This window comes from Archocentrus centrarchus, chromosome 5 (assembly GCF_007364275.1).
Source record: "Archocentrus centrarchus isolate MPI-CPG fArcCen1 chromosome 5, fArcCen1, whole genome shotgun sequence".
Classification (NCBI taxonomy): domain Eukaryota; kingdom Metazoa; phylum Chordata; class Actinopteri; order Cichliformes; family Cichlidae; genus Archocentrus; species Archocentrus centrarchus.
Window position 1 is genome coordinate 12,823,655 of NC_044350.1, and position 24,018 is coordinate 12,847,672.

At 39.9% G+C, this 24,018-nt stretch overlaps 2 protein-coding genes and 1 non-coding gene across 4 annotated transcripts in view; 2 read left to right on the top strand and 1 right to left on the bottom strand.

Moving 5' to 3' along the window:
* LOC115780047 (tensin-2-like) overlaps positions 1-1,946 on the top strand; it is a 49,709-nt gene extending 47,763 nt beyond the window's left edge. Inside the window, exons 25-27 of one of the 2 annotated variants that reach the window (XM_030728989.1) lie at positions 133-201; positions 460-489; positions 680-1,946. In XM_030728989.1, the coding sequence (XP_030584849.1) occupies positions 133-201; positions 460-489; positions 680-824 (244 nt within the window). In that variant the 3' untranslated portion in view covers positions 825-1,946. The remainder of the gene's footprint in view (positions 1-132; positions 202-459; positions 490-679) is intronic. The other variant, XM_030728990.1, reaches the window with a different exon arrangement.
* Positions 1,947-2,236: 290 nt separating this feature from the next.
* trnaq-uug (transfer RNA glutamine (anticodon UUG)) lies at positions 2,237-2,308 on the bottom strand. Its single transcript has one exon. It is a non-coding gene; the product is annotated as a tRNA-Gln (tRNA).
* Positions 2,309-7,581: 5,273 nt separating this feature from the next.
* LOC115780150 (vitamin D3 receptor B) overlaps positions 7,582-24,018 on the top strand; it is a 32,138-nt gene continuing 15,701 nt past the window's right edge. Inside the window, exons 1-3 of the mRNA XM_030729169.1 lie at positions 7,582-8,250; positions 8,538-8,611; positions 23,618-23,765. Coding sequence (XP_030585029.1) covers positions 23,620-23,765 — 146 coding nt within the window. The 5' untranslated portion in view covers positions 7,582-8,250; positions 8,538-8,611; positions 23,618-23,619. The remainder of the gene's footprint in view (positions 8,251-8,537; positions 8,612-23,617; positions 23,766-24,018) is intronic.

The window sequence follows — 24,018 nt, forward strand, 5'->3', positions numbered from 1 at the left end:
ATGAAGAGCATCACATTTTCACATAGTGAGCGTCACTGGTAAATTTTGCAGTGTTAGATATTGTGTTGATTTTCTGATACACAATCAGAAGCAGCCAGTCAAAGGGTCTTAATGTTGTTTATGTTTACACAGGCTGTTTTTTAGGAGACACTACCCAATCAGCAGCATCACCTTCAGCAGCCTTGACCCTCATGATCAGAGGTGAGTCACTAAGAAACTAAAAACAGTTTAATTTTACCTCTGTTAATAAAAAGAAGTTGTGTTTCTGTGTGTTACTGCTGTTAATCTTTAGTAACAATGGGATTAGAGGTGTGTTTGCCGCTGCTGTAATGACTTATATTTTTCTAATATAAGTTCTTTTTGTGAGTCGCATATGTTTTATAGTGCTACTCTTGTGCCTAGTAAATCAGTCTCTGTGTCCTTGTCCTCTTTGTCTCTATTTGTGTACCTGTGCTTCAGGTGGACTAATTCTGATAGCACGTCAAGCAAGTAAGTGCTTGTGTGGCAGTGTTTTTCCTTATCAGTGATATTACCAACTGGCACCAGAGCTACTTTGCATGGCAGTTGATCATCATTGGACTTTGTTACTCACTTCTAAAGAGGAAATTTACTTTCCATCAGTGTTAAATATGGTTTGCTCTCCATTCCTTTGACCTGTCGTGTCTGCCTTTTGGCGCAGGATGTTTGGCTTTGTGGCGAGACGGACAGGCACTGCTACAGAAAACGTGTGTCACCTGTTTGCGGAGATGGACCCCGAACAACCAGCTGTAGCGATTGTCAACTTTATCAACAAAGTCATGCTGGGACCACAGCTAAGGAGATGAGCAAGCAGAAGAATTTAAAAAAAGAAACAACAAAAAAAAACAAAGAAACTCTGGACTGTTAGGGATCTGGGAGAGATATTAAAATGATTTTTGACATGTTTTCTAATGGAGTGTGTATATACCATTTTTCTTTGCATTTATACAAGTGGCATCACTGTGTTTGGCTGTATGACTGTTTTTATAAGAGAATCCTGTTCTGACAAATCACTGCTCTGTGGGTCAAAGTATTATTTAGAGGAATAGCCAGAGAGTGACCTGACCTTGGTGATATTCGCTGAGTAAGACTGAAAAAGAGATCTTTCTTCTGCTTGTGTTTATTTTTCCTTTTGTTATTGTTGTGAAAATCATTTTTTATATTTGTTATCATTTTTCAAACTGTTCACACAATGAACAAACTTCACAGACAGCATGAGCAAACGTCCGTGTCATTTTAAGAACATTTTCTATACATCAGTATCCAAAGCTAAAGAAAAAAGGCTCAGAATGTGGCAGAAAGTAAGAGTCATGTGTTGACTGGCATAGTTGCATTTTGTTCCCTATGCATCGCTGGAAAGAGTAAAGCAAGTGAGTTCATGAAAGTGTGTATTCTGATGATCCAAGGAAAAAGTGTCTGTGGCTGCAGTTTAGCTCATTAATTACATATCTAAAAGGCAAATCTGAAACATTATCAGTTTTGTCCTCACAGCATGAATACTAATAAAAGTATAACTACGAAAGAGCGTTAACCAGAATTTAAAATGCAGACTACATATGAGATAGCAATATTTAAAGTAAATGGAGGTAAGCCTTAAAATAGATTTTGACAAATATGCAGTAAATTAAGAGATCATAGACGTTACATGAATATGATCAACTATTCTTATGTTAGTAATATCATAATGAGAAAGTATAGTTTTCCTGTTTTAAACATTAAACAGTATCCATTAAATTGAGTAAACTGTTTCACTTTAAACCAAAGACTAGTGTGATAAGCCTTTTGTTTTTTCCTTCTTTTTTAAATATATTTTTCAGTTTGGTATTTGTGTGTTTTCTATACACTGAGACAGTATCTAGATGACTTCAGCACAATTATTATTTTTCATATTCGTTTTTATGTAAAAGAAGTAATATATTTTAGGTGTCTGCAGTGGTGAAAACAATGTTGTATGTCATATTTGACAACATTAAAGCAAAACTTTAAACCAAATGCAAGCTGACGCTTCATCATTTAACTTTTAAGTTTAATTTGAGACATTTTCATCATATAAAGTCATCTTTTTGCTATCACTGGTTAAAAAAAAAAAAAAGAGTTATAGTAATTATGGCGACTTTATTGCACGTAAACGTCTGGCTGTTGGTTCCATGTTGTGCACCTCAGGTATAAGTGTATAACCAGGGACAATCGCAGTCAAAACGTTTGGCTCAAAAGTACGAGGTCCCACCGAGATTTGAACTCGGATCGCTGGATTCAAAGTCCAGAGTGCTAACCATTACACCATGGGACCGGTTACGCTTCCTCTGCGCACATACAGCTTCAAGTACACACACACGTGTGAGAAATCATTGTTTTTGATGTATATAATTAGCGATGATCACTCTGCTGACTGATCGGTTATGATTAGAAACATTAGTCCTCCGGTTTTAGCTTGCCGTTTTATCTGCCGTCAGACTACTGACTTAGCAGCTGCCTAGTGTTCCGAGAGTGCTGATTGCGCGCACACACACACACACACACACACACACACACATATATATATATACATACATATAAAGCTAACCTAGCTAACCATAGTAGCTTAGGAGACTCGCGGTGTCCAAAAGAATAAGAAATGAAAGATAGCTCCTTATAAATATATGAGGCATCCATGCAAAGATGCAGACTACAGACGTAGTGTCTGTGTGACCGACACGGTTGATAAAATCAATACAACGCTGTATCGTTCTGTTAATCACTTTTAGAAGCTAGCTAGCTACTCGCTGTCCGATCAGATTCGACAAAATAAAAGCGTTGTTTTCAAAATAAAAGTTACTTATTTCATTAGCGCTGAGTGTGGATTCGGTTAAGTTTATGAACATATTCACTGTACAACTTTATACATATAAAAACTGAAGCTTTGTCACTGTAATTGTTTTTTTTTTTTTTTACCAATAGCATTAAAAGTACATATATCTGAAATTATTAAGGCTGAAAAATGAGTCATACACTATCAAAGGCTTCACTGACTGGCCTTTGAGTAAGCCACCAGCCCAAATCTATGTTACAAGCGCCATGGGCATAGTGTACTGAGGTAACAGGTGTTAGTAGGTTTGTGCATTTATAGACATAACAAAGACTTTTATGGCTGAATAGCGCTATGCTATTCTGAAACAATCTAATCCTGCAAGATCTAGCGCTGTTGCATGGTTACACCACAGGGACCCATGCGTGCACCTAGGGTAAAGGCTGACGAGTGGACATGCTTTTCCCCATTCTCCCAGAAGAGGGAACTAGAGCAACTTTAATAAGGGGCCGGATCGCCACACTGTTCCTGGAGAGGTTCTGGAGGAAAAACTGTCTTAAGTAGAGGATAAGGACTTCTCTTAAGATTTTGGTGAATAACCGCGCCATTATATTCAAGAAGTGGATCATGCAACAACACATATATCTGTCTTCAATGTGTGTCTGCATGTTCTTGTGCTTTACAAAATCCAGGAACAGCTTCTTTGCCCTAATGGCCAACTCCTGAGCAATTCTGAAAAGGAAAAAAAACAAAACAAACAACAGAAATTTAAAAAAAGAAAAGTTTAAAGACGACAAAGGACTTCATTAAGTGAGGGAGTGAATGCAGACCTTTTACAATCCACACAAAGTTGCCTTATAGTACTAAACCTAAGCTACATATAACTACTGTTTGTGTATTGTTGACTTTAGCAGACCATACAAATAAAATTCTATTAGAAACAGTATAGAACAGTACAGTACGAGAACTGGAGATGGGATGGAAACAGGTGATATTCTGTTATGAATTTACCAGACTGATGACTGAACCTGCCAGCTCTGGAAATGACATTAAAGCAGTGATTTCCAAAAAAAAAAAAATAGTTTGTAACTTGGGGTTGTTTTTTGTCCTGCCCGACATTATAGATCTTCAGGCATCTCCTGTGCTAAATGTCCTGGAGAGATGGCCGTTTATTGCTGCTGAACAGTGCTGTTTACATCACCTGCTGCATAGCTTTACAGTTCAGGGTGGTGCAGTCTGGACACCATGCAGTGATGCAGCTGCTGCAGTTCTTCTCATTCAAGCAGATTTAAAGGTTCTGAGCATTTTCGGAGCCATGATGAATTTCATGTTTAAATTACCTGTAATACTGAGCCAAAGGAACTGAAAACTGCTGACCGAGTCAAACATATTGATCAAGTTGTTGCCTCCTTGTCCTTGTTACTTCCTGAATCCCAGCATCATGCCTTTCATCTACCCCTGTCACCATATCAAGGGGGCTCTTCTTTCCTGGCAATAGCGGTGTTTACTTCCACTCTTGTCACATGAAGTCAGCTTGATGGAAGATACCACAAGAACTATGTGGATGGATTTACATCTGCACATAAAAATGCAGCTGTTTCATAACACTACCACATTTGTAACCAAAACTGGCAGATTGTATATGTTTGAGATTTCTGCAACCAGATACTTTGGATCTGGATGCCAGAAATGTGTTTTGTTTTTTTGTTATTCCCCATCCCCCACCCCAGAAATCGGACTATTGCTGAAGTGCAGAACATTCAGACTTTTTTTCTCCTTCTGTGAAAATTCAAGAAGCGACTGTGACGGCTGTTGTGTCATTCTCAGACTGATAAATGTGAAGCTGTGCCACACAGTTATGTGTGATCATTGAGAAATGCTGTAGGTGTTAGCATGCAGTAGAGGAAGTGCCCATTTTCACCACCAGTAGCCTGCCTGTCAGCAAGTCCAGGACTCACTTACACATGATGATGCTCAGACATGGTCCCTGAGGGTGAGGGGAATTATAATGAATGCTGCATTGTAATCAACAATCTTCTCAGTTACAGTTTGTTGCTTTTGTCAAAGAGACAGTGCAATGTGAAAAGTGCTGGCATCCTCAGCTGATCTACTGCTTGCTCTAAAGTGCCGACCATCGACATTGCCTGGGGAAAGTGAACCCATGAGGGCTTTGACCGGCAGCCCGAGGCATGTGATGATGACAGATGTAAGTGGAACAGGGTGGCAGTACCTCAAGCAGGATATCCTGAGTTTCACAGGCATAACATGGATGCATGCTGCATTGCATAGCAGGACATCTGCCAGCTGATTTTACAATTTAGCTTGGAATGATCTCAGGTACTTTAAGTGATCTGGTGGAGCTGAGGGTGCTACTCTTGATCGCTCTGAATAATTGAGTACTGTTAGACACACTATTTCGTCCTCTAAGTCTCAAACAACATGTAGAATGTGTTTGTTTAGGAGTGAGGCAGACACATGTGGCATTGCTGGGCTTCCCTTGGAGGCTCTGCACTCACTGTCAGACTTCCAAGCCTGTCCCTCAGACGTCCTCTGTAATTTGTTAATTTTCCACTTTCAGTGCATCAGCACTATTTTGCACAATAGATTTGCAGTTGCTCTGCAAAGTATGTCACTTCAGCAAATTATTTTACTTGTGGCCATAATAAAAACATCATAATGCATTATAATACACTAAGTGCTCCACTATACCATAAATGCACATCCTCTAAATATATAGCCCCAGCGTTGGCAGCTTGGCTGTGTGATCAGCTGATGTCCTGTCATTTTACACTACATAATAACCAAAAGTCAAATCTAGCTGTCCTGAGAGCACATTTCAGTTTAAGCTCTGTTGCTATGAAAGTTATTTATGTGTCTGCACTAGTGCCACGAAAACTATTCCCATAGTTTTAGTGGGTCAGTGTTTCTGATTTATTATTTCCACTCTCCTGGTTTCCAAGCAGCAAGCCAGCTCACGGAGAAGGGCCGGAGCATCTGAGGACACAAAATGGCTGGGCCAGGATACATGTCTGACATGGGTGCTGTGGAGCCAAATAAACCCCTCGCAGCAGAATGGCTTGATCCAGTGCTGGTGCCAGACTTGGAAACAGCCCAAGCCACAGGACAAGGATCAACTCTCCATGAGCATTAACCTAACACCCACACTTTACTACCAGTTACTGCACATAAATCAACACTTAATAAGCTTATGACACGTATCTAAGGTGCTGGCGGGCCTCTGGATATGCTAGTTCTGAGGCTGCAGATAGAAAAGCTGGCACAAACACATCTGTAGTCGACAGTGAACATTGCACATAACCTCTGGTTTTATGGTTCAAGCCAAATTATTTAGTGGTCTGTACCTAATCTTTTGCCAAACAGTGGGTACCAAATGTATAACTGTCAGACAAGGAACAGACCAGAATATTTAGGGAATGTTTGTTGCAAAAATTCTTGTTGTTTTGAAGCTAAAGCAGTGCTCACAGGGGATTTAGAGAGCAGGACAACAGTGCACAACGAGCACTATTAGATCAATGCAGAGATAATTGGAAGGCTTGTGAGACAGCAAAGTACCTAACACAATCTGATGAACAGAAGTGGCTATGCAGCATGTCCATGTACTTTGTAAGACAGGCCTATATATATATATATATATATATATATATATATATATATATATATGATCATTTTAAGGTAGCACTAAAAAAATTATTTAGAAGAACGAGAAAAGTCATTCAATTATACAATAAGTGGTATTATTTCACACTAAAACACAGGCCTTGAAAAATAGCAGAAATTACACTGTAATGCTTGAACGGGAGCTTATAAAATATAACATTCATCAGCAACACTGAGATGCATTCTCTTTGCAATCTGCACAGATCTACCTCTTTGTTTTTATAATTAGTTGGAAAAGGATGCCTGGGACCGGATGCCCCCCTCCCCTCCTCTCCTTTCCTTATCTAAGACCTTTATGGTGTTTACATTATAGACACACCTTTGACCTTCACAGAGGGCCCCTCCGCTGGACCTAATACCACACACACGCACACACACACACACCACCATTTCAACCACATACCAGAGATTATTTATGCACAAAGACGGTCGCTGAAAAAAATGTCACTCAAATTAACACAAAATAAACAAATAGATACATAAATAAATAAATGGAGAAGAGCACAACATACTGACCGTGTTTTGCAAGTGAAAGCGTGTAGCGGAGGTGTTTAATCGTCTATTTTTAGCACATTCGGCCATCTCTCGTGTATTGTAAATGTATGGCAACATCGCCATGCAGCGACGTTGCCTCCCCAGCCTACCACTGTACTGCAGAGTAGACACACCCCTCCAACACGCACGCCTCATTGCACACATCTGCGAAGTGTCAACGAAATCGTGGGGGTAAAATTCACAAAATAAATAAAAATAAAAGATTTAGTCAGACGGAACTCTTGTTATTGTTTTCAGAAGCGTGATATCGTTTGCGATGGTGTTGCGTCAATGTTTATGTTTTTAACGTTGAATACCGCTCAGATCGCACGTAGCTGCAAACAAAGACGTTCAGGTGTAGATGAAAAACTCGGCCCCGGGGAGGCAGTTTCCACCTATTCAGACGCCATGCCGCGTCTAATGTTAGCGCGGTAATCCCCACGCCGGGTCTCCGTTGATTCAGAGCTCACAGACAAACGGTGTCGCTTTAAACCTCACGCGGTCAAAGTTGTTTACCTCTTCGTTACCTTTGACGTCATGACACACCCCTGTTTGAGAGGGCGGAACTCCATGTTACGGGCACCGAAACCGACCGATCAGACTCGGGCGCGACAGAAGTGTCACCAACCACAGCGCAGGAGACGCACCAAGCCCGCCTGTGATTGGTTGCCGTAGGGGCTGGGGGGGAAATCCCTCTTCCCCGTAGAGGTCCCAGGGAGGGGGCGGTGCATAACAAAAAAGTAATGGCCATCTATTTGGGTCCAGAAGAAGGAGGGATAGCGTAAATATAGTCGGAGTATCGTCGCTGTTATTGCGTTATTATCATGTTGGCGCGTGCGTTTGCCTGTTAGTGATACCTGGTTGCGTCTTGCCCGTTTCCCCGCTGCTCGTTTCGTTGCGCTCGGTTGCAGGAACGGTTAATAAGCTGGCTGAACTTGGTGCCGCGTTTTAGGGTTAAAGCAGCCAAGCTAGCCACGCTAACGTTAGCTACTACCACGGCTGCTGAGTGAGCCAACGTCTGGAAGGGCGTACGACTTTAACGTTTTTCTCCCCCAAGTCTCCACACGTTTCTGAGTTTGGCGTCGCGCTCTCGTCTTCCCTTTTAAGCTAACCTGTTCTCGTCAACATGGAGGGGACACACTTTGCAAGAGCATGAAGACGACGGCGGCGGCGACGAACGACGACTAAAGAGGATTAAAAGCAACTCGGTCTTGATGGGGAAAAGTTGAGTTGAGGTATGAAACTCGCACACACGGGAGGAATGTTAAGGTCGAGAGTTGAGTTGTTGTGATTTCAGTTGCCCGGGACCTCAGAAGAAAATGATTTAGCGCAGTTTCAGTCAGTCGTTCTGTCTAGGGTGTTTGTTCCCTTACTCGCTTCTATATGATTACATCCGAGTGTGTATGTTGCTGTTGAAAATAGTTCATCGTTACATAAACAAGAGTAACTGCAGGTCAGGTACTATTGGAAAAGGCCCAGTCAGTGACTAGCGACTTGCCATTTTTGCTTTTCTGTTGAACAGGATTAAGAACTTGGGATAAACTGAAGAAAGGTTTCAAGGCTTTCCTATTGTGCAAGGACATGCTAAAACCTCAGGTGAGGCTTTATTTATTTATTTGTTTTTTGTTTATAAATCGTACATTGCAATGTGTAATCAAAAATCGATGCACTGAGAAATTATGGAACTTTTGTTGTTTTGATGTTAAGTGTTTTTGCACAAGTTTTCCCAGAGCTGTTGCAGCCTCACGATTTAACAACTGCGCTTGAGTGATTATAAATGAATTACCCCATGTAAAGTTGAATTAATTTTCAGGGAAAATGTCAGTAGTTTGAAAACTTTTGGAAAGTTAAATGTAAAAAGAAAAAAAAAGGTGTGCCCTAAATCAGCCATAGTCCCAAAAATTATGGACTGTGCAATGAAATATCCAAAACTGAACTTAAAATTTATTATGGAGCATTTTTCTGCCCACATAAAAACTGTTACAGAGTGAACATATTAACATTAAACTGCTTCTCACCTATTCACCTTTAATAACAAGTTGATATCAGCTCACAGGTTTATTGTCTGTATATGGATGTGATAAGATAGCTGCAGTGACTTGATGTACTTGGTGTTCAATTCAGCTTTCCTGTCACGTAGCTTAGTGCTATAGTTTTTCCTGTGCTACTACAGTTATGTGAGCATGGGAGGAGAATCCCTTTCACTGTAACACAACACAACACAACACATACTGCTGCTTGGCTGGAATTATTTATACCGCTACATCTTAAGCACTCACATTAATAGTGATGGGGAATGGAGCCATTTGAGAATAATGACACCATTAATTAACACAAGCCTCCTGTCTCTTTTAAGTCTGAAATTTTAACAACCTGCTGCTCACAGCTCTCTCCTGTTCTTCACTTGCATAACTTACGTGTCCAGGTACAACTAATATATATATATATATATATATATATATATATATATATATATATATATATATATACACACACACACACACACACACACACACACACACACACACAGAGCTTGTTTTCCCAGTGGCCTCACGCCTATCCATTTCTGATGAAAAACAGCAGATACACGCTTGCTGACCACTTTATTATGTACAGCTCTAAGTTCTTTTGCAGTCAATACACTAGCTTCAACCTAAGTTAGACTTTTACGAAGCTACGGCATTTTCAGTTTCATTTTCAGTCAGACATGTCAAAAACATGGTGATTCGACACTGTTTATTATGGAGATCATTGTGGATTTTGTTTCCACAAAGTGTACTGCAGTCTAATACACCACCACCACCATGCCTGGTGACCTCAATAATAAACCTAAAATAGAACCATCATCTTTTTGATGTATAAAAATAAATAAATAAATTGAAAAGGTTTCAAAAGTAGAGTTTGTGGCAAAACTGCTGTATTGGATTTGATTTGGTTTGATTTCAACTACATCTCAAATAAAGCAACCCGTCAGTGTATCAGTGGACTTAACTTGTGTGGTGAAATAAATGGGCTGTCTATTCCCAGTGTCTTAACTGACATAAAATTCATGATGTTTTGAATTCAGCCAACTTGGAAATTTATTCAAGAACCAGTGTTATTTGGGTCGGAGCCTGAACTTAACCCAAATGAAGGGAAACCTAGGCTCCAGGATATAAATCATGTTTGTTGCAGGACTCAGCACAGACGGTCCATGGGCTATGAAATGGGCTTGGTGTGTGTCATTATTTACAGTAACAGGTAGCAAGTTGTTTATGGAGTGGTGTGCTGCGGTGATAGCACAACCCATTAGGTCTCCTACACACTGAAATACCCCAGCCCCCTCCTCTCTTTCATGGCTACAGTAATTGGTTGCTTCCTCTTACATGTGACCCTATAGAAAGAAAGACGCTGCTGTGCTTGGCTGTAAAGACCCACTTATACGTACCTCTGAGCACGCATGCTGTTTGACACTTATGTTCAGTTTCCTTTAGTACTAATGAAGTGTTAAGTTCCCACTAATGTTGTTGGGTCCTCTTTTACATCTTGTGGTTGATTGTTTCTAGGCCAAAAGCGTCAAACAGGTAACATGATGTATATGGAGCGCAAGTCATGCTGGAATAAATTCTTCTTGGAAAGCAAACCATGCCAGTTTTATCTAGGGCAGTTTATGTATAGCTTTTTTTTCTTTTCTTTTTTACTCTTGGTATATAAGTAGGTGAAATATAAAATTTTATTGGGATTGTATATTTTGTCACCTTTCAAAATCTGACTTCTTAATAGAAAAACAAACAGTGAATTCTTAAAGTTTTTTTTTTTTAATAGGACTATTTCCTGAATGAGAGAGAGCATTTTACGGTGGTTATATAATCTGACATGTCGGCTAAGTGTTTTTGCATCCACCTCACCCACACGTCTATGTCTGTTGTCTGTCCGGCTCTGTCCAGTTGGCTTTTTGTGTGCGCAACTCTGTGTGCTAGAGAATGTGCATTTTCTGTCAAATTCAACATAGACATAAACAAGACTTTTGGTGTGTGTTGGAGTGGGCCTCTCCCTGCCTCGTCTCTTTCCCCTCCAGAGTCCAGCAAGGGGCCCAGCATAAGGGGGGCAGCCTGCCGTCACTGCCTCTCTCTCTCCCGTTGCTGGCCAGCAGTGGGGCCTGAGTGTTGGGGAGGGGGGTATACAGAGACCATAGGGCTGGACACGGGACATGGGACCCCCCACCCCCACCCCCACCCTTTCCAACCCCAGTTTAGCCCATCCTGTGTGGGGCACAGGTCACCTTGTCATGTGCTATTACTGCTGCTGTAACATGCTCCCTGCGATTGTAGGAAAAGAGCATGAGATAGTCCCGTGGAGGCTGCAGGAGAAAAAATGAGAGGGAGGCAAAGCAAAGAGACAGGACTGGACTAGTCTGCTCAGCCGGTTGTTTAGCTGCATTACAGACTCTGTCTACTTTGTTGTTGTTAGGTCTACATGGTCTTTTTAGGTCTATTGTTTTCTTTCACTATCTCTTCCCATTTGTTGTTTGTTTTGGGGGGTTTTAACCTAAATTTCTATATACCAGTCATAATTAAATTTAACTTTTTTCCCTTACTAATCCCAGACCATGGTATCTTCATCCCCATCTTTCATCCTTCAATTTCCTTTTTTCATCCTATTTTTTTTTTTGGTGGAACGTTCGGCTTTCTCTATATGCCTTTCTATGTATGAATCACAAGACTATGTATTTCCATTGTAGTCCAGTTCTCTGTAAGCAGGGTCATTCCTGATCCAGTTTGTTTGATGTCCTAAATACTCAAAGTGACCCAGCCTGAGGTATGCAGTAAAACCCATTGCCTTATATTTTCTCCTTTCGCTCTAAATAACTCCTCTTTGTCTTTCCCTACCTTATCGCTTTCTCTTTGGATGTCTTTTTTTTCCTTCAAGAGAAACTTTTGGCAGCAGTGAACAATTTCAGATTCATTTGTGGGATTGCGTCATGTGATGTAGATGGAGCATGCACATTGGACTGTCGTGCAGGTCCTCCTTCTCTAGCTTACACCCTCACACGCTCCACAGCAATCCCTCTCTTTCTTCCACTGCTGTTATAGGTCTGGATGTGATTCTGACTCTGACTCTTATGTGTTGGGATGTGGTCTGTAAGTTCATTGCTGACATTCTTGGGATGTGATGCCAGAGATTTTTATTTCCCGCTTTCCCCTCTCTCTTCTGTATATCTGGGTGCACTTAAAATGATCCCTTCTTGAAATGCTGTCTGGGTCCTCCCCGTTACTCACTTTGTTATATCTTGCCCTGTCCTCAATCACAGTTCATTTCAGCATCCATGCTCTAATGGCACCACTTAATTAGGTTTGTTAGATGGTGGGTGTGGGTTGAGGGTGTGTTTTATAATCAGTTGAGATTGACTGAGATGAAAGTTAATCTAACATCTGGGCTATGCGCCAAATCTTTTTCACAGCTGAAGTCTCTCTCTCCCTTTTTTTTTTTCCTGTAAGTAACAGGCGCACCTGACAATGAAAACCAATGACCACTTTCCTGTTTGGTAATCACGTACTTGTGATGCAGCTGGAAATTGAATGACAAGAAGAACAGAGGGAAATAAGTTATCTTATGAGTGATTTTGGACTCTTGCCATGGTCCACATTGGCACGTATCCCTGTAGGAATATGTCACACCAGCTCAGACTCACTGTAGATACAGTAAGTGTAGCAGAAATACACAGTTCCAGGTACGGGTACCCAAAATCCTACAAAGTGGTGCATTACTATATTCATAATCCTTTATGCTTATTGTGTTACTGCATATACTGTCATATATTAGATGTTTAACATGTCTCCTCTCTGTGTTCCTCAAATTAACACCATTTGTAGTCAGTCATAATTTTGCACATATTGACATCAAATGTCCCTGTGTCCCAAATGGGTATATATGGTACAAACACCTTGCACTAATAAATGTATTATAGGTGATGTTATTTTCTGAATACATTTTCTGTAGACTTTGCTGGGATCTTCCTCCAACTCCCCTGAGTTAAAATCCTGCCAGGTGTTCATTAATTAATATTTAATTAAAGGATTTTTCATGTAGTTTAGGTGTATATGGATACATGGTTTTAATGTAAGATGAGAGTGCTTTATTTTTCCAGACACGCTGATACTAATTCAGTCCAGACCACTAACAGTTCTAGACCATTTATCTTAAAGATTGATGAGCTGTTCAACTATTAAGTATTTCACAGACAGTGCTGTAGCTTTAAGTCTAACCTGGGCCCAGTTATAGCATCAATCCCTGCATTATGAGAAACATGCGTGTCATTTCAGCCATAATGTGAATAAATCAAAGGAGGAAAAGATGAGTCATTGCTCCATTGCATGCTAAGTAGCACTTGTTCTCCCTCAGCTGGTCTTTTGGGTTAAAAGAAGGGGAACCTCCCTAGCCTCCCATCCAAAATTGGGGTAATGTCTTTATTTTGCAGCTTTCACCACCCAGTTAAAATGACATGCTAGAGTCAGTTTGTGGTACTACGCATAATTACTGCAGGCCTCTTCTCTTGCTCATCCTCCACTGCCACTGTGTCTCCGACCTCCGAGCTCCCGTCTCTCAGTACGTTTTGCTTTCGCCTTCCTTTTATAATTTCATTTTACATGCAGAGTCCAGCAATTATTTCTAAAGTGAGGGTTATTCAGTTATGGAAAGAACAGTGCAGTCAGTGCAAAAGAAGCTTATTTTACACTTGATAATCAATTTGTTTCTCAGCTTGAATCTCTAAATCTCTACTTTGACAAATTGAATACAAGTTTCTGAATTTTATATTTTGAAGTATTGCAACTGAATATTATTGGCTATTGGGCTACTGGACTATTGATAAGACTTTTGACCCTTAGGATATATGTATTTTATGAATTTCTAGGAGGTTTAATGATAAAACAACATATCAGATAAATCAGTTGGAAAAAATAAATTAATTGCAGCCCTAGTTAATATATTATCCTTACTGGTCAGCAGACAAACTTATTGATCAGTACACACACACACACACACACACACACACACACACACACACACACACACACACACACACACACACACACAACAGATAATGCCAAAATGAGCTCCTTGATTTTGAAATGAGACTGAAACAGGACCAACAGAAATAAATCATACTCTAAATGTGATTCCAACATGAATAGCAAATTGCTTTTCCCCCCTGATCCTTCTCAAGATGAAGGCCTGTCAGAGATGAGACATGTATTTATATTTAGCCAGTAGTTGAAGTGGCTTATGACTGTGTGTATTTTTAGACAGCTTTTTAAATGACAAAAACAGGCTGTTTGCGTTGATCGTCTTCTTTGGGACATTGCCGCGTGCCCGCTCCTCATACTTTCATTTCTTCCTCATTTCCAGAACAGCAAGCAGGGTACCGTGGGCCATTGTGACACAGTCACATTGACAAAGAGGTCACCCCACCTCTACTTGCTGTATATGTCTTTATCTGTGATTGCTCCAATATCCCCACAGCTCCTCTCACTCTCTGGCCTGCTTGTCTTCTGCATCCTTCTCGTCCTACAACAGTCTCAGTGCTCACTTCTGTGGGATGGCATTTCCTCTCTGAGTGCAAACAGCCATTCACAGGGAAATACTCATCTGAATGATCCTTGTAGTTAGGTGTAATGGAGACATAAAGAAAGGGAAAAGACTTTGTATCCTGTGAGCACCGAGATTATAAGAAGATTATGGAATCCAGCGGAAATTGTGCTACAACAAAACCATTTGATGTTATACCGTTAAACCCATATTTTTGTACTTATGACTAAGTAGTGGTTTAGCGAAGGGCAAAGCTATGAAATTGTGCATGTACACTGTAACTACTGCTTTGGAGACAGACCACATTCAATAAACAACCCGGGCAGCATAAGCATTTCAAAGTATTTTAAATAAACCAGTGGAGGTGTCTTGTTGAGCATGCAAGACTTAAGAGTTTTCTTTTTCTTTCAGCTGATGTAAGCTTATTCCTGTGCGTACTAGTCATTATTGCAGAGATGGGCGACCTTAATTACCATCAGTACCACACAGTTTCACATAGAATATGTGCAACTTTCTGCGTAATTCACTGACTGTCCTTGTTTTACGGCCTCTTGTTCTTTTATTTATATTTTTATATTCATAGTTTTTGTCACATTTGCCATAGATACAATATATTAAAATTCATAGTAACTCCCTCTTTGTCAGGCGGTGTTTCATTTGATGTCCCAACATAGCAGTTGTGATGCAAATCATATCATGAAACCATGTTGTCTTGTACTTCATCTGTGCACCATAGCCTGTTCTTTAAAAGGCAGTAAAATGTAAGTAGACTAGTAGTAAGATAAAAGAAGCCCTAAAATTAAGATGTCTTTCCTTTTTTTTTTCTCAACATTTCTACTATAATTTCCAATGCAGAAAAGTAAAGAAGCATGAACACCAGATCGAGGGAGGATTCAAATGGTTTCTTTAAGATGGTAAACTGTAAAGAAGGATGTAGCCAGTATGATGTCACCCATTGGTTTGTGGACTCTGTTTTGACGCCTCAGGCTGAGCACTTTGGCTATTGCCATCTTGGTGAAACCAGACGTCACAAACAAGGGGACGATGTTACTGAGAAACTGAGGATGCTGCACATTCACATGGTAGTGCTTTGTCAGTGATAAGGTAGCTTCACCCTAAAACTTTTTTCTTGTCCATTTCAGTCTAAATAGGTCCAAAATTTTATAAAATGAACAATGGGTTGTGTTCAGTAAAACTTGAAACTAATGATCGTGACCGTACACTCATTAGTAAAGTATCATAAATCAAGTGAGGATTTGGGGCATTTTCTCATAGATCTTTATTGAGAGATCTATGAGGAAAATGCCCCCCTTCCCCCTTCCCCTCCCCATGTGCTAAGATGACAACAAAGCCAGCGTGGTGATGTTTTTGAATAACTTGTGCAGCCATGTCATGATTGATTAGATGCAGCGTATATGGAATAAAGGTAAAAACATTGCTAGACAGCCCCCATGTCCAAAGGCACAACAATCTGCTCTGTGTTTTCTGATTATTTTGTTGAGTGCTTAATCACAATAAATCAAGTAACAAATTGACTTACAGTTTATTTGGGTTCTTATGGCTCCTTCATCTATTGCAAGGTATTCCCACCTAATTCCTAGTATTGTTTCCAAAACAAGTATCATAGTAAAACATGAAGGTAAAATATAAGGTTTAGAAAAATACCAAAAGACAAAAATACAATGGCCTTACTAGAGAATTGCAGTGGAATCATAGCAGCAGCACACCAACAAGTTTCTGGGCCACACCAATCATCAAACCCAGCCTTTAATCCAGTGTCAACCACATACCTGTAAAGTTGTGTGTCTGCATCTTGCATGGCTGTGATAGTATGGCAGTAAAAAAAAATCTGTCGTCCCGAAGATAGAAAGGGTTACCCAGAGGACATCATCATCTACACTGTTGCGGCATGTAATTTTATAGACCTACAGTGGTGTGAAAAAGTGTTTGCCCCCTGCCTCATTTCCTGTTTTTTTGCATGTTTGTCACACTTAAGTGTTTCGGAACATCAAACCAATTTAAACAACAGTCAAGGACAACACAAGTAAACACAAAATGCAAGTTGTAAATGAAGGTGTTTATTAGTAAAGGTGAAAAAAAATCCAAACCATCATGGCCCTGTGTGAAAAAGTGATTGCCCCCCTTGTTAAAACATACTATAACTGTGGTTTTTCACACCTGAGTTCAATTTCCCTAGCCACACCTAGGCCTGATTATTGCCACACCTGTTCCCAATCAAGACATCACTTAAATAGGAGCTGCCTGACACAGTAAGGTCCACCAGAAGATCATTGAAAGCTACACATCATGCCGAGATCCAAAGAAATTCAGGAGCAATTGAGAAAGAAAGTAATTGAGATCTATCAGTCTGGAAAGGGTTATAAAGCCATTTCCAAAGCTTTGGGAATCCAGCGAACCACAGTGAGAGCCATTATCCACAAATGGCGAAGACATGGAACAGGGGTGAACCTTCCCAGGAGTGGCCGGCCGCCCAAAATTACCCCAAGGATGCAGCAACGACTCATCCAAGAGGTCACAAAAGACCCCACAACAACGTCCAAAGAACTGCAGGCCTCACTTGCCTCAGTTAAGGTCAGCGTTCAAGCCTCCACCATCAGAAAAAGACTGAGCAAAAATGGCCTGCATGGCAGAGTTCCAAGAAGAAAACCACTGCTGAGCAAAAAGAACATTAAAGCTCATCTCAATTTTTCCAAAACGCATCTTGATGATCCCCAAGACTTTTGGGACAACATTCTGTGGACCGATGAGACAAAAGTGGAACTCTTTGGAAGGTGTGTGTCCCATTACATCTGGGGTAAAAGGAACACTGCATTTCAGAAAAAGAACATTATACCAACAGTAAAATATGGTGGTGGTAGTGTGATGGTCTGGGGCTGTTTTGCTGCGCCAGGACCTGGAAGACTTGCTGTGATAAATGGAACTATGAATTCTGCTGTCTACCAAGAGATCCTGAAGGAGAATGTCAGACCATCTGTTCGTGTACTCAAGCTTAAACGTACTTGGGTTCTGCAGCAGGACAATGATCCTAAACACACCAGCAAGTCCACCACTGAATGGCTGAAGAAAAACAAAATGAAGACTTTGGAGTGGTCTAGCCAAAGTCCTGACCTGAATCCTATTGAGATGTTGTGCTATGACCTTAAAAAGGCCGTTCATGCTCGAAAACCCTCTAATGTAACTGAATTAGGACAATTCTGCAAAGATGAGTGGGCCGAAATTCCTCCAGAACGCTGTAAAAGCCTCATTGCAAGTTATCGCAAACGCTTGGTTGCAGTTGTTGCTGCTAAGGGTGGCCCAACCAATTATTAGGTTTAGGGGGCAATCACTTTTTCACACAGGGCCATGATGGTTTGGATTTTTTTTCACCTTTACTAATAAACACCTTGATTTACAACTTGCATTTTGTGTTTACTTGTGTTGTCCTTGACTATTGTTTAAATTGGTTTGATGTTCTGAAACACTTAAGTGTGACAAACATGCAAAAAAACAGGAAATGAGGCAGGGGGCAAACACTTTTTCACACCACTGTACATCAGCTACACTGCAAGATGAACTGGTCAAGTGTTAAACTTTCCTGTCTAGCACTTCAGAATATCAGAAATGTCATATATCAGTATGTTTGGTGGAATAATTGTTTGGCAGATGCTTTCAGCAGCAGCTTAGATTAATCAAGCGTCTGTCAGCAGCAGCTACACAGAACGAGCTTAATGTGAAGCTTCCTCTCATCAAAACAAAAAATATATATTACAGTGGGAATTGCGGGATCTGTTGCTCAGGACATGAGGCCTGCTAGCATCATTCCATAATAGTTTTTTTTTTTCCTCATATGATATGGAACAATGATTTAATATTCATCATTATATTTCATTTAGGCTAATAAGGTGAGCAGGTAGATTGCACTCTGCACTATGGTCCATTGAATCCATCTTAAGATTTTTTATTATTATTTTTCATCAGCTTGATGCAACTTAACACCAAGATTTTCTTCAGGTTACTGCAGCCCTATGACGGTTCCACTAATGCACCCTACAATATATACTCCAATTATGACGCAAATGTGATATTAGGACTGCTGCTGAGAATAACTAGAGACCATCTTGCAGTGCTCCAAATGATTTTCCTTCATAAACTTTAAACAGCTAGTGCAAATACGCACTTATTCGATGTTCAGAAAAGCATTTATTCTAACAATGCTACAATAAGATCATATCAGGAGATTTAAGTAATTCAGGAATTTATACTCTCTAACCTAGAAAACCGCACATCGATCCTACTGCTGTGGGATTGCCTGTTTAATGAAGAAGAAAGAAATCTTCAGTGTCTGAAAGTGCATTTTAGGAGCTGTCTGCGAGATTAGCAATAATGGGCAAGAGTAGTAGGAGGAGCTGAGTTCCTGCACAGCTCTTAGCTCCACTGAGCTGCTTGCCCAGTTTAACCCCTACTTTTGATTTAAATTACCATAGTGGGGGAAAGTTACTTAATTTCCTTAACAATGTGGTTTGCCTGGACTGTGATCAATATATGACACATCCAAATAAATGCTTAACAAGGTAGTAGTTATTTGGAGAAGAAAACATGGAAAATGTAGGTCTGATGAGGCAGAATAATAAAATGTCCATAGAAACATTTTAAATTTAACGGTCCATTTTTCCAACCATAAAAAAAAAATATATATATAGTACTTTTTCTTCCCTGTAAAACAAAGTTGGCACAGTTTCACCAGTAGCCGCCAATGACTAAACATGCCGCTGAATGCTATCCGGTCTTTCAGTCTGGCGTCATTTCCGGGTCCAAATGCTCCTAATTAAACAGCAATGGCATAACGATTGACTGCTCCCTATAAAAGATGATTGTAACATACCTTATCAACTGCAGCTATTTCCGCTTCTCTTTCTCATCGGTAAAATGACAGCTGAGTGTGTTTTTTTTTTTTTTTCGAGTCGGATCGGTTAAAACCAGGAACACAACATTACAGCATGTGGATCACGTGACAGTGTGGACCCGGAAATTGAATTCTACTTCATGTAACAACCGATTGCACGTGTGTGAAGCTCGCCAGAGATAGACGGACAGAAACACATCTCACTCCGTTAAAAAAAAAATCATCAGTAATAAAAAAAAAACGACTATTATCGACAATTAAATTCGTCATCAACTATTTTTATTATCATTATTGTCGACAATGTCAACTAATCGTTGCAGCCCTAATACACACACTTTAACTCTACATTGCTATGAATAAATGTATAGTTCCTACTTTTCCCTTTGTGGAGATATTTTTCTTCTTTACTCCGGACATGTCATATTATCATCTTACAGTGTGTCACAGTTAACCTGAAAAATCACGAGCTAGAAACTACAGTTTGTTCAGTAGCCATTTGAGACTTGCTCCAAAATCATCTGTCTCCACAGACTGAGATGATTTTGGAGCAAGTCATCTCAGTCTCCACAGACTACCATCTTAAAGTCTTAAACAGTATGCTTGCAGGCTGTTACAGAAACAGGTTTAGTCTCTATAGCTAACCAACTGTAACTGTAGATGGGGTGTGGTCATTTTGATTGATAAGTGTACCTACGCAGGCACAGGTAATCCATAGCTATCTGCAAGGCTTCATCTTCAGTAGTTTAAGTTACTAAACTGTACCTCTCAATCGTGTTTGTGCTGTTGGTGCCTTTTGGAGCATTATTAATGGATTTATGTGCCAAATATTATGTCTTGCTTTGTGGTACAGATAATAGGGGACAAGCAATACAGAGATTGCTGAGTGAAATTCTAGCATTTTGTTAGTCTGTTACTTCGCAGTAATTAGCAGGTATGTGTGCCTGTGCAATTCACCTTTTTGGTTTATGGATGCGGCTTGCTAAACAAGTTAGTATGCCACTGACTCTAGAAAGCAACACCAAGGAAGCTTCTCACAAACAAATGGGTAATGTCATGGTGGCTTTGTTAATCTCTATGATCATGACAGTACTATATCATGTGTTACAAAATGTTTCTCACCACTAAACAAAGTCCAAGAGAGTGATTCACTAGGTACACACTGTAAGCATAGTACTTTTTAGAGTTGTATATTATAATGCCCATAGTATCTTCTTTTACCCTTTGCCTCAACCCTGCAAGCAAATCAGTGTTAGACTTTATGCCACTGTAACACACGGGGAGAGTACTATTTTGCATTATTACCACAGTGACAGATTTGATCGATGCCAAACAGCATACACACAATATGTATATCATTCAAGAGTGAGACATTCAGTAGAAGCCTGAAGCTAAAAAACTTGCTGCCTGGCTTTGCATGCCCAATACTGGAATGACTACAGATCTGGTCTAATAACCTGATGCATTATTTAGAGCTCTCTCAATTCTACTGTGCATTTAGTGTAATGGCCTGTCAAGCCTGAATGCAATCACAGAAGGCTGACTTCAGTGATCATTTGATGATATAGTGAACCAAATGGGCATTTTGGTTCACAGTGAGTGATGAGTGTGAATGTGTACTGGGAGTAGTTTGCCTGTGTTCAGTAGAACTTATGTTATGTTTTTCTGTAAAGGTCTGTGCTATTTATATTTGTCCATAATTGCATAATATTACATTACATGACAGCAGTTACAGCGTTGTTCTTATATTAGACCCGTGAAAAGCATTTTTCTAAAGTTTAATCAGCCATAGCAGAACCTTTTTTCTGCTGAATCATGGCATACTCTTTGTGTTGATAATGTATCACTTTTCCAAATACCAGCAGGACTTCTGAAGGCTTTGTTTTATGACTATACGTGAGAAAGATCGGCACCACAAAACCTTTTTTTCCCCGGAGCACATCATGTTGCCACATTGATGTGATTTCTGTCTTTAGGGGTCAGCCCTTCCACCTACTGGCACTACACAACTGCCAGGAGGATACCAATTTTAGAATTGACACTTTTTAGAGACCCAGGTTGCAACTACATACTGTTAATCCAGGAGGCATAAGTGCATGTTACATTCAAGTCTGTGGGTTTGTTTGATTTGCTTTGGAAACAGCCAGATGTGCTTTGAGCCATTTTGGTGTTTGCAAGCAAAATCCATATAGTCTCAGAACCCTGGCCAGCAGGGTAATGTTCATTATTTTGGATACATAGCTTGAAATGTAAAACCTATGCTCATTTATATTTTCATCATCTGGATATCAAGCATTGCCGTGTAGTAAATAACCTAGGGGCACTGTTGCCAAGACATGAAATTTGTTAATGTTTGGTCATATGATTGATGATTAGCGCAGCATTTATAGGCCGGCATTTTCTGAAGGACCTTTGAGTCAACATTTGTACTTTGCACTCAGAAAGAAAGGGATATAAGAGGGTGGGTGGGAAAAGAAACACAAGTTGTGCATTGAGACAACCGGGAACAACAAGGGTTTAAGGCACACCCTTGCCTATTCTGTCACTATAGACTACTAGGAATAACAAAACAAAATGGGGTCACCACAGTACTCATAGGCACTTTTTCAGCTTTTCACGTTTTTTTCTTTTTCACCACTGTGTGGTGTGATGGTAAATACTCTGCAGCTTGCATTTTAAACAACTACATTTTAGTGTTTTTAATAATGTGAAACATTAGGTTTTTTTTACATCACCTGGCGGGGGCTCATAGTCTACATTCAGCAGTGAAGCCTAACAGTCTGAAGAGTTTGTCGGTTGCTTATCAGGCTTCTGTTTGACCCATTTGCTGAATTGCCTCAACAAATATTTGCAGACATGTCTTACTGTACCGTAGCAGATGTATCAGATATTCCTGGTTAAGGCATGCGGTCGCTGTTGAAGCTGCCGTAGAAGCTTGATGCATGCAGCAGAAGGGCAATGACTAGACCCTCTGTTGTATTCTACTTTTGACCTTCAGCTAAATGCCTTTAATGGAATCGGACCAGGAGCAGAATTTAGTTTAACAGGACACCTTTAATATTAAACTAACTTTTGACTTTTAGCCAAAACAGTGTTTCTTAATTAGCTGTGAATGATGAACTATTATTGCTCGGGTACATCAGTGGATTTTTATTGTCTTTTTTTTTTTTTTGTCTTTTTGGGGGGGTACTGGTTACTTACTCTCGCCTCCCTGCAATCATTTGCTTCACTTTCACTGTACAGTGCAAGCAAAGAAAGAAATAAGAAAGAAGCTTTGTGAAAAGAACAGTCCTTGTTTGTTTTTCAGGATGCTAGCCTTGTGGTGACATGCTTTTTTTTCTCTCCTCCATCTCATAAGTGAAACAGATACCCAGATCCAGCATTTTGAATTTTAATATGTTCTTTTTGGTTTTTTGTTTTTTTATTCATATGTCTCCCCCTTTTTTTTCCCCTTGGACAAAAAAAACAAACAAAAAAAAACTGGAGTTAAATTTACCTGCAAAGAGCAGAATGGAGTATTGAAGTCATCCTGAAGAAATATAAAAAAATATATAAAAATATATTCACTCAATCAGTTAAAAACCTGATGATGGAACTCTTACTTTTTTATTTGTATCCTCAAATATATTAATGTCATGCATTAATGTATAAATATTTACATTATTAAGAAAATATTATAGATTAATAACAAAGCAAAATGTACCTATGTAGTGCTTCAGAAAGTAAACAGCAAACAATAAAATTAAAAGGGATACAAAAATTAAAAGTTGAAAGTGATGCAAGAATGAAAAATTAAAAATGCATAAAATATAAAAGCAGATTTTGTGTGTCTGTCACTCAAAAGTCCCTCTTAAACAATACATCTTTAGCTGGTTTTTGAAGGTGTTTACAGACTGGGCAGATCTTACAGGTGCAGGTAGAGCATTCCTCAGGTCAGGTGCCACAGCCTCAAGAGCTTCATCACCCCAAGTCCGTAGGGCTGGGGAAGCAGGTCATTTTTTTTTTGTGTGTGTGTGTGTGTGTTTATTGTTGGGAAAGTTACTCTGTAAGTGAACAATTTTTACAATCTGCAATGTTGTTTCCTATCTTTTTTTTTTCCTCCCCCTTTCCTCCTTCCTCTTCCTCTCTCTGTTTAGTGATGGAGCCCACGGTTGTGAGTACGTCCACTGTGGCCCCTGATGAGTTTGATAGGAATGTGCCACGAATCTGTGGCGTGTGTGGCGACAAAGCCACTGGCTTCCACTTCAACGCCATGACCTGTGAGGGCTGCAAGGGCTTTTTCAGGTACAAAAATTCATTACATTAATTCTCATCTGTACAGACATAAACACAGACACTCGGTGTGTGCTTTGTGTAGCCAGCAAACACAAAAAAAAAACTCAAAATGCACTAATGGGAAATAATGCATGTTGACCGAGTTACTGACACATGTACATACTGGCATACAAACACAAGTTGCATATATAATGGCCACCCACATACTTAGACATAAACTGTAATTGCTTCCCACAGCTACACACACACACACACACATACA